Genomic DNA, 11,759 nt, shown 5'->3' on the forward strand with positions numbered 1-11,759 from the left:
CTCACACACTCGATCCCCCCCCCCTCCTCACACACTCGATCCCCCCTCCCTCTTCACACACTCGATCCCCCCTCCCTCCTCACACACTCGATCCCCCCTCCCTCCTCACAAACTCGATCCCCCCTCCCTCCTCACACATTCTATCCCCCCTCAGACATACTCAATCCCCCTCCCTCCTCACACATTCTATCCCCCCTCCTCATACACACTCGATTCCACCCCCTCCTCACACTCGTCCCCCCATTTCTCACACACTTGTCCCCACCTCTCACACTCATCCCCTTTTCCTCACACACTCAATCCCCCCCTCCTCACACACTCGATCCCTCTCCTTCCTCATACACTCGATCCTTCTCCCTCCTCACACGCTCGATCCCTCCCCCTCCTCACACGCTCGATCCCTCCCCCTCCTCACACGCTCGATCCCTCCCCTCCTCACACGCTCGATCCCTCTCCTCCGCACACGGTCGGTCCCCCCTTTTTACACACTCGGTCCCCCCCTCCTCACACGCTCGGTCCCCCCCTCCTCGCACACTCGGTCCCCTCCCCCGTCCTCACACGCTCTGTCCCCCCCCCTCCTCACACACACTATTCCCCCCTTCTCACACACACTATTCCCCCCCACCCCTTCTCACACACTCGATCCCCCCCATCTCACACACACTATCCCCTTCCACCCTCCTCACACACCTCAATCCCCCCTCACACACTCTATCCCCCCTCCCCTCACACATTCTTATCACCTCCAGCCCCTCCTCACACACTCGAGTCACCCCCCCCTCCTCACACTCGAGCCATCCCCCTCCTCCTTACTTACTCAAGCTGTCCCCCCCTCTCACATATATAGATAGATATATACACACACACACATGTATGTAGGATTCGAACGTTTCAGAGAGTACTTCTGCACTCTGTACATAACCTCAGTCAATAATTGGTTAGTTTAAACATTTACTTTTAACGCATTCTAGTAAAAAAAAAAAAAGAGGAATGTATCAAGAATAACCTGATTAACAAGTAATAAAACCACTTAGAATTGAATGGAGGCGGGGCGGGGGAGGGCGGCAGGTGCTACACTCAATAAAAAAAATCTTATTCACATCTGCTGTACATCATCTTAATTATAATACTGAATTCCGTAGATAATGAGTTTAGAGGGGTCTCTCTTGTTTGAGATGTTCGCCATTGTTGCTATTAGCTGTATTCAAGCTAATGGGAGTTCCCACATTCATATGCTTTTTTCCCCATTGACCCTGGTTCTATTGGAGGGGGAGAGGTTTGGGATATAAAGAGATATTGTGCACATTAGCAGAAGGATTATATACTCAGTCTTTATCAATGCAATTTTTCAATGGACACTATTGAGGTGATTGTAGCCACATGTCGCATTATCCACTGTTCCTCGTGTACATTGGCAGCCAGTCAATACTGTTGTAGTAGATACAAAAATATATACTTGCGTCAACTATGATTCAATTCATGTGATGTACCGATGGGCCTTATCTAATTGCTTAGGTCCTGCGACTCGTCGGCTGAATAGGTGAAAGTACCCCAATCTCAATTGGAACCTCGACTTGTCCAATTCAAACCTGACCTGAAACACTCTATGTTGATGCGCCTCGGTGCCCGGTGGGAACCTGTGTGCTGCAGGACTATAGAGCACACTCACTCTCAGGACCGACATCACGCGTTCGTCAGACACACCCAACACAGACTCACGTTACAGCTGTAGTTATTAAAGTGCGGTGCATTCCAATGGACGGATGTCCCGTGTGATTACTGGAGATAAGGAGGGTGTAAATAGTAATCAAATTCAGGGTGATTGCCGCACTTACTTGCACAGGGCAGTAAGTCTGTACACATCTATGATCATACGAGAGGTATACCTGCTTTATGAAATGAAAGGGTGAACAAGCTTCTTTAATTGGCCAAACATAATCTCTCCATATAGTAAAGAGAAAGGGATATTTGCAAAAGAAGTGTGATATTTCCATTTTTTACACCCAACCTTTTTCCGTCTGCTATTGATATTTGTTCAAATAGTTTGTGAGGTCATTCAAAAGGGACAATTTATTTTCTCTCTGTTCATAATTGAGACACTTAGGGGTCCATTGACTAAAGTCTGCCGCCTGCAAAAGTAGGTCAAACCCAGTGCCAAAAACACAGCCAGGTTTTCCTTTGATTAAATCTGGTGCAATTCTTTTGCACAGACTTTGCACCAGTTTTGCAACCGGGAGACTTTAGCCAATATCCCCCATAGACTAAAAAGAAGTGGCACGTTCTCTCAGGAAGCCCTCCTGTAGGTTCAGAGTTTACATAATGCGGATGTTATAAATATCTATAACATTCAGAATGATCCAAATCGTTAGCCCTTTTGAAGTCCACTTCATACCCCCGAGTGAACAGAACAAGAAGTCTGCTGTGGCCTCCAGTTCTCCAATTCACCCAACTTTTTGGCATCGATTCTTCTTGGAAAGAAGACGGGAGAGTGACCTGGAAGCAGATCTTTCTGAACGCGAATGATCAAAAAGCGTTGAAAGTACGGCCAGTCTTTCCATATCTACCAACATGAAGCTTCTCTTCTGCGGCCACGTGCCTACAGTACCACATCACATCAATTGTTCCCCTCTGTATCTGACATGCGGCAGAAGTTATGGGTAAATGTGGTCGCCGTTGCATATATATGGCCGTCTTGTCCCAAACTTGTTAAATTCTGGGACTAAATATTCTTCATTATTTTGGATCTGATCGGTCCCTCCCTTCCTCGGGATCCCTATATAGCAGTCCGAAATAAGCCGATCCAATTTTAGCCCATATTCTAAAGGCAAGTTGTTTCTTCATATCCTGACGACCCCTAGGAGTGTGATGGTCAGAAACTGGAAATGACAAAACCCTCCATCAATATATGAGATTATGATATGATAATGGAGAGATTGACCAAAATCGTTATTGTTATGTTGCCCAGCTTCACAAAAATGTGGAACACTTGGTAGAAATAATTTTAAGAGTAAGACGTTTGAATTTGTACTTCCTTTTCTCAGATTTTATTATTAATTTATCACCTTATTACTTTGTACATGTTGACATAATATTAACCTGTATTAAAAAAAACTGTGTGTAATGGTATATGACATGTTGTTGTTTAACCTATTCCTCCTTACTTATTTCTTTTCTCTTTTTTTCCCTTTCACCTATACCTTCAAAGTTTCTTGTTTTTATTATTTTCTGTGAAATTCGAAAGAATTCTAAATAAACAGTATTAAAATATATTTAGTGAGGAAAGATGCATTGAGGTGGATCTCATTTTCAAAGCCCTGTTGCATTAAATGTATGTCTTAATGCTATATCTTGTTTTATTCCATGTCATTCAAATACATTTCTTGGGTAACATTTATTAGAGGGTGCTAATAGCCTTATTGATCCCAGAAAGAGCAAGATACTAGTGAGAGAGATCTCTGCAGTCTCGAAAACTTATGCACAAGATACCTAGTATGATTTGATATGCTGGTCTAGTAAAAGGTTTCATAACCTACATAGTATTTCGAGTAATATTGGTTATACAGATTTCTAAGGTCGTGTTTTCTTCTTTTTCTCGAATAAGCCCTAACCAGGCGAAATTCATGCAGGACTGCGAAAGCTCCTTCTCCAGCTGGAAGTTCTCTGGAGGATTTCGTACCTGGGTGAAAATGTCCTTGGTAAAAACTACTGAGAAAGATGGGAGCGAATCGGTGGAATTCAGACAAGAAGTAAGAAATAAACTAGAATCACTTCAGAGCATGTGCTACCATGATGTAAAAAGTAAGGCTGAGGCCCTGCTGCACGCGTCCGCACGGCTTCCTTGCTTGCCGGCGGCGCGTGCAACTCGCTGCACCGCGATTTGCAGTCTGTAGTGAACTGTGATGCGCGCTGGGGGGGGGGGGGGAGCGTTGCCAAACGGGTCGGGTGGGCAGGGGCAATGATGAGGGAGGGCGCGCCCATGTGTGTACAGAGCGAGAACATGACCCCATGTCACAATACATGTATGCATCTATGCACAATTATTACGTGTCCCATCCGTCCGAGCTATGCACGGGAGGGGGGCGGAGAGGGACGGAGAGCCATGCACGGCTGCCCCACAGACTTCCCTCCCAAGCTGCCTCCCTCCCGTAGCTCCTTCCTTCTCCCCTCCTCCCCTCCTTCATTCCTCCCCTCCTTCCCTCATTGGCTGATTCGTGCACCACGTGACGCGTCAGCGCTTCTGATTACCAGAAGCTTGCAGCATCGGCCGGCTAACGCGTCACAGCACGTAGTCAGCCACATCGGAAGGAGCCAGCGGGGACCTCCAGACTGGAAGAAAGCGGCTGGTGGCCCGCGGTTGTGTGCGCCACCGACTGCAGCGGGTCCTTAGCCTTAGGGTGGAGGGGCATGAGTGATGCTTGCACATTATGCAAATGACTTGCATATGTGCCTGAAGACTCAACCCTTGTACCTTTCTAGATCCATCGTCCGTGCCCAAAACGCGCTATTCATGCAGAGGTTTGACACTAAAATCTGGATGCGGATTCTAGGCCAGCCCTAAACCCAATAGACTTTCTGTTGTGATACTTCCCATTCAATTCTTGGTGACAGTCATGTGGTGATGCACACCCCTCTTACTTGTGTGCTCTGGTTTTCAGACCAAGGAGGCACAGATCAGGCTGTAGCCTGGAGTGCATTCAGTACAGTCTCCTCTTTGATGTTTGTACAACCTGCTTTCACCGGAAAGTTGATGAAGTAGCTGCATTAAACTGGAACAAACCAAAGAGAATGGTCTCCTTACTTCTCCAGTCCATACGTTCCAGGAAATATTAGAGGCTGACTTAAAATGTTGGGGAGACTTGTTCCTCTTGTCTCCCCTATTGCTTGTGAATCTATGCTGGAGATACTACATTATCTGTCACTTGAATCCTGAGACTTCGTATGGGATTTAAACTGTAGTGTGTTCCATGTGATGTTTCTGTTTGTTCTGACAATAATGAACGGAATGGATTGCAGTGATTTATATTCATTATCAGAGTTTAGGAACTGATATTGTTGGTTTTGAATGCTTAGCACACTTATGTGGAAACATGCCTTTGTTTCTCAACAGTTCATTTGAATTCACATAAAAGACCAAAATACATTTTTCCTCATTAAATCAGTATTTAAATCTAATGCTATACATGTTTGCTTTTCAATTTATAATTACAGACTAGTGTTGTGAATTATATTGACCGCCGGCCTAGTCCAGAAAAGGGGGACCAGTTGTTCTTCGTGGTGTTCGAATGGAAAGATCCTTATATTCAAGAAATACAAGACGTGGGTATATGACAAGGATTGACTTCTGTATTCATAATTATGTCCTTGTATTACAGAATGAGCACCATCACAAACAAGAGCACTAACCGAATAGCTTCTGAGAGAGCTTCAGACTGTGTGTGGGCTTCATATGCAGCTCCAACTGGGGTTCACCATTATTTGTACTTATGGGCGTGTTAATAGGGAATAGTGTTTGTGCAGTAATATATTGCATGCAAATGAATGAACCTTTATTAAGCACTTTCCATGGTAGAACTTGAACAGGAAACACCCACAGAAGGTGGGGAGTGTCAAATATAGAAGCGGCCTAGTGAGAAAGGATGAAAGACGGTGGCGTTTACTGCCAGAAGCCTACGGCACCTTCAAAGATACAGGCTTTAGCTTTATGATTTAAAGCTCTGAAATCACTAAACTGGTGTTTCATGTGACCCAACAGTGCACTAAGGGGTTAAACATTTTTAACCCTTCCCCTCCATGTAGCATATACCTTTTTCAACCTAAACGATGGCAACTATTGTTTGTTTTTTAAATTTAGGATTATGCGTGGCTGCTGTCAAAGAATCGGTATGTTTTAAATGACACATCCTGGTGAAATGAAAATGTAGTCATTCAGAGACTCAGTAGTGATTTTAAGACCAGCTCATTCACATGCTCGGGTGAGGCTAATGGGGGCCAAACAAGCAAATTAACATAGTATGCAAAGGTATTTATTGACCGCAGACGATAGCCATGATTCTGTTTTCTTGGTGTTCATCTCAATAGTCCATTTCAGACCGGACAAAGATTAAATCTAAATGCGACCTTGAAGTGTTCTATGATACTTGCCATACGCAATAAAAGCTCTCTTGCAAGATATTAATGGAGGGGGAAGTGTGGGGGCGAGGCTAATATCTACCAATCAGTTTGCTGTAGAGATTTAGGACCTTATTCTAAATCCACCAAAATGGCGGTTTGTGACGTTTTCCCGCCAAAGATACATTTTTTTTCCCCCCAGTGGGGATTGTCGACCGAAAACTGTCTGAACTGCTGCTTCAGTGAATATAGAATGGACACCCTTCGTTTTTGTTTCTCAGTGGAAATATAGAACACAAATCCATCCTGTGCTATAAGGAGAAGTACTGGGGGAAAAGCCCTATTACCGCACTATACAAAACAGGTCTCATCACCAGACGTTAACATAATAATTGCTTTATTAGCAGAATTTTAGAACGCACAACGTGTCTGGGAACCCCCCTTCCTCAGGTGAATTATTTACATCCCGAGGAAGGGGGGTACCCCAAAACGTTGTGCGTTCTAAAATTCTGCTAATAAAGCAATTATTATGTTAACCTCTTGTGATGAGACCTGTTTTGTATAGTGCGGCAATAGGAGACTTTTTTCTCCCCCCAGTACTTCTCCTTATAGCAGCCGCAGGGTCCCGGCCTTTCTTCATAGCCAGTATTAGCACACAAAAAACAATCACCCGAAAAGGAGTGCGGTAAGATCAATATTTGCCTTTAATGCCCTAAGGGGGAAGGAAAACCTGTGTGATATCAAATGTACAGCAGACTTTTGCATTGACCTAGCATTTGAGGTTTTTCAGGATATTTATATCCATTCCTTTGAAAAGTGGAAGCATGAGGAGGTCGAGTCAAAAGCCAAAATGTTGTGCTGGAGAAACCTAGAGAAGGATCTCTAGGGTGATTGCAGAATTAAGGCAGCAATCTGTGATACTTGTAATTTTTAAAAACTTTTTTTTTTAAACAGTCGTAAAGCTGCAGTTCAAGCTGTTGTTTAAAAAAAAATAATTCAATATGTGCATCAATACAATCTGCACACTGACAAGTGATTAGCTAAGTTGCTGATCGATCCTATCTCCTGTAATCGATCGCTGAAGATTCGGCTCGGGGTTCACTAAATGCATCCTGGGTAATGTTCTGCTGCACTGATGGACAAAGTTCTGTGAGCACGATCATGTGACCAGGCAGGCACTAGATTCAAATGGTTCACTGCTATAGAGGACAGGGATCAAAAAGGTGATACTGTTTCCGGAGAGGAAGGGGGTGTGACTTTGTAAATGTTGCTATAGGAACAAAAATGCTTGTTACATTTTAATACATTAAAAATGTCTTTACATTTTTTTTTTTTTTTTAATGCTACAAGTATTTTCTCATAGAACATAACTGATTTATTATTAAAAAAAAAAATGTAGGATATTGCTTGAACTGGGGGTGTGATCTGAGCTCTGTGGACTCCTGGTTTTAAAAGTACACCGGGTGAGCCGCATCCCCCTGAGGGTCTGTGTCATTTTGTGGTCTTCATGTGTTCACTTTCTATTGCATGACCCAGTGGCCATTTTTTTTGTTCATACAGGGAAATAAAAATGTGAACATCTTGGTAACAAGGAAGTTCAGAGGTCAAAGTAGTGCTATTCAGTTGATTGATATGATAAAAAATAAAAAACATACAAAATGTTTTGTATGTTTCTGTGGGTACCTGGCCCTGAAACACACACACACACACACACACACACACACACACACACACACACACACACACACTGCTTTAACATCACTTTATTTTTAAAAGACAGGGTTCGTCCCTAAATAAGCACAATGGGCCATGTTTACTAAGCAATGAAGCTCCTTATGGCTAATTGGAGTGACTAGGCCCTGAAGTGGGGTTGCAGAAGATACTTTATGGCCCATTCACTTTACTAGGGTTTCAAAGCCGCATTTCATTGAAAATCCTATGTGTTTTATATAAATCAGTTGTGTAGTATTAGATTTTTATTTTTATTTACAAATGTATTGAGGTTCCTACAGCAACCATTTAGGCAGCTACACCACTTCCTCTTTTGAAATAGGCGGCCATGTTGTGTGTCCTGGGAAGTTGAATTGCCGTAAATGTAAGGAACTGCTGCATTTATTTAAAAAAAAAAAAACGGGCAAGAGACCATACTCCTGTAAGAGGGGCTTCCATCACCGGAAGATGACTTGAAGAATACCTCTGCTAATTAAATAAGTCAGCCCCTGCTTTGTAAATATGCCCACACTTCGTGAATATCCACAATAGGTTCCTGCACTAAAAAGTGCTGGCTTTTCACGTCACATTCGCTAAAGAAAACTCTAAACCAAACCGAGTATGTATGGCGAATACGTCATTTATAATAGGTGCGGACATCTGCTTTCCATAGGACATAATCTGTTTTGTCTCCTTCAATTGTTCTCTGCAGATAATCACTGCCAACCCCTGGAGTATGATTGCCCTGCTGTGCGGCGTTTTCCTGGTCTTATTCAAAGCTGCGGACTTTGCCAAACTCAGCATTAAGTGGATGATTAAAATCCGAAAACGGCACCTGAAAAAGAGAGCCCGGGAGCTGAACCACATAAGCTGAACATGGGAACCTCGATTGGACTTGCTGGAGCGCAGAACAAACACGTGTATCTGTTACAGTGCGAAGGAGAAGATCCCATTGGTTTTATACGCTCTTCGCCGCCAGGCCCTCTTGAAGTGAAGGGATTATAAGAAGTAGATCCAGTAATGTACCGTGGGATAATACAATGAAATGGTGCACTCGGCTATGGTGCAGGACTACCCGACGTGATCACTGTGCACATTCACTTATGTTCATGTTAAAATGGACAAGAAGCAAAAAGGTGACACAGTGTGCTCGTTTGCATGTCACTTCCCAGAATCCTTGGCTGCAGTGGAAGAATTGTATGCTAAGAGATAATGGGGAAAGGCAGGGTTGCAGACCTGTCTGAGACATGGATGTGCTCACACGGGGTATTTTTTATGTACTTATACCATATAGATAGACAGATAAATAGATATTGAAGAAGTCCATAGCCAGTACACGTTTATCCTGAATATGGACTTGTGACCTCATGAAGATATACTAGTGCTGTGAAGGGTGTGTGTTTTGCTGTTGCTTGGGATTGTAGCATATAGGTTAGACTTTTTTTTTATTATTGGTGGAAAAAAATCACATTATTTTCAATGTGAAAACATACCTGGGAAACTGGATTGTGCTCTGCTCTCAAGCAAAGCATTGCAAAAGATCTTCTAGATTATATTCAATGGTAATATGATAACATTATGGAAATATTTCCAACACTGGTAAAATTCTGGGGCAAGTAACACCAGATGTAGCAAAGAAAATAATTCAGTTTTCAGATTTTCTTTACTTTATCAATATAGAACAATTGTTTTGACCCGGGATTGCACCAGTTATGGTGATACATTACCCCAGATTTACTGTTTGAATAGTGGAGATATTACCAATTTTTTTTTAAATTTTTTTTAACAGGACAGTTTGGGGATCCCGGCACTTTGTTTTATTACTCCTTATTGCCACAAAACAAAGGGAAACAATATTTTACGTTGAGAGTTAATACAGTAGGAGAGCATGGAATTCATTTTTACCTTAATGGCCACAAGACCATACCAGGCAATAGTGCAAAAATAAATATATTACATTGTATAGTGACTCTGAGCATCTTTATGCACACGTCCGCTTTTTCTATGGAAAATATAGGTTGTGTGCAGGTCCATGTAGAGTCAAAGATAACTAAAGAGGCTGTTATTATCAGTGAACTAACCTGTAGCCGCTATAACTTGCAGGAGTCCGTCCTCCTGTAAGATTAGAAGCATATTGTACTAATCATCTCTGTATGGCATCATATGGGGGAATCTCAGACATGTACTGCGGCGTTATGGAGGCTGAAACATATAAACTCCTACGTATCAAACAATGATTCATGCATAATTCCTAAGCCTTCGCTAACCCCTTCTGGCATGAAAGGGGTTTAAAAAGAAATCTGGTTACGTAACAAGCAGGAAATCATTGCTAATCTCTCCGAGCCCCTCCTGACTCTGTCTCTTTTACACGTACTAAATCCTCTGCCTATTTTGTCTTGCAGTTAGGGTTGCCAGGTGGCCAGTATTGAACTGGACTGTCCTGTATTTGGACACTGCCTAGTAAAAAAAAAAAAAAAAAATGAGAGTTAATACTGGACGTGTGTGTGTGTGTGTGTGTGTGTGTGTGTGTGTGTGTGTGTGTGTGTGTGTGTGTGTGTGTGTGTGTGTGTGTGTGTGTGTGTGTGTGTGTGTGTGTGTGTGTGTGTGTGTGTGTGTGTGTGTGTGTGTGTGTGTGTGTGTGTGTATATATATATATATATATACCGGTATTACCTCTATGGAAATGGTGACCTGACCGGCTTGGAGCCCCACGGGAGTTCCCTGAGCAGGGCTGTTACTAGGGGGCTGGGCAGCTTCCTCCATCCGGATTGGCTACATTACCCAGCTGCAGTCAATAAAGAGGAGGTGTTAGGAGCTTGGGTGTGGGGCCAAGGAGAGGAGGAAACAACATGGGGTGGAGGTAGGTGAGGGGTGTGCGTCTGGAGCACGTTGCCCATTGCACCATTGTGTCCAGTATTTTTGGAGAAGCCACCTGACAACCCTACTTGCAGTAGTTGCAATTCAGCTTTCATCACTGCATTTTAACCCATTTACTTTGGCATTACTAGCACTCCTGGGAGCTAAGAACACCGGGATCTATGTATCAAAGGCAACATTCTGTTGCAAACTGCCCTGATATATACCTGCGCCAGGCGTCTATATATTACTCTTAGCTGTGCCATTTGTGGGTATCTCTGGTCCTGTCTGGGATGAGGGATTTATGGCGTAAATGGGATGATTTAGGGCACAGGTACATCTGCAATATTGGCGCAGGTCTGTATATGAAGCAACGTGCGTCTTGTATTTAATGTCTTGCCGTTTTCTCCGTCACCTTAAGGGTAGCGCAAGTCATTTTTTTAGCACCACGTGCCAAATTCTACAATAGAAAAACGCTTAATATTCTTTGCATTTTAGACACAAAATGCTAATTTTGTAAGCATTATTGATACTGCGACGCCACAGTGTGAATATAAAATAGGTCTGCAAAAAAAACCTTAATACAGTGTTTTCCAAACCTCTCCTCGTGACCCGCGGCCACTCCAGGTTTCTGAGACAACCACCTATGTTTTAGTATGCAAAAAAACAGGCATGCACCTGGATGCAAGTGCATTAGTTATTCCCAAAACCTGGTGGGGTGAGGTTTGGAAAACACGGCCTAAATGCCTGAAACACCTGAGTTCCCTGTGGTATCACATTCGTCAATGTGCAGTATTGGGTTATAATCAATTCCTAAACCCAAGTGGTTTAAATTAGTTGAGCACAGAACTCTGTTTTCTTTTAATCCTCTTGGCAAAACACTTGGTGTAAGTGCAGTTCCTCGAAAGCACTGATGCATTATTATTATTTTAACTCGTCCAGTGCCAGAGAATCGTGTAATCCATGACCTTGTTACCTTTTCTGAAAGCTCATCAGAAGATGTTCTAGATCTTACAAAAAGTGCTTGAGGTTATATCCACTTTCCAAGGGGTAAACAAGAAGAAATGGGGACAAAATCTCAGAGG

The 11,759-nt window shown here is 43.1% G+C and overlaps 1 protein-coding gene across 2 annotated transcripts in view; it reads left to right on the top strand.

Annotated features, from left to right (window-relative positions):
- Positions 1-9,781, top strand: part of PACC1 (proton activated chloride channel 1) — a 69,159-nt gene extending 59,378 nt beyond the window's left edge. For both annotated transcript variants that reach the window (XM_075595680.1, XM_075595681.1), the window contains exons 6-8: positions 3,602-3,746; positions 5,209-5,316; positions 8,531-9,781. In XM_075595680.1, coding sequence (XP_075451795.1) covers positions 3,602-3,746; positions 5,209-5,316; positions 8,531-8,692 — 415 coding nt within the window. In that variant the 3' untranslated portion in view covers positions 8,693-9,781. The remainder of the gene's footprint in view (positions 1-3,601; positions 3,747-5,208; positions 5,317-8,530) is intronic.
- The last annotated feature ends 1,978 nt before the right edge of the window (positions 9,782-11,759 follow it).

The sequence above is a fragment of the Ascaphus truei genome, chromosome 4 (assembly GCF_040206685.1).
Source record: "Ascaphus truei isolate aAscTru1 chromosome 4, aAscTru1.hap1, whole genome shotgun sequence".
NCBI classification, from domain to species: Eukaryota; Metazoa; Chordata; class Amphibia; order Anura; family Ascaphidae; genus Ascaphus; species Ascaphus truei.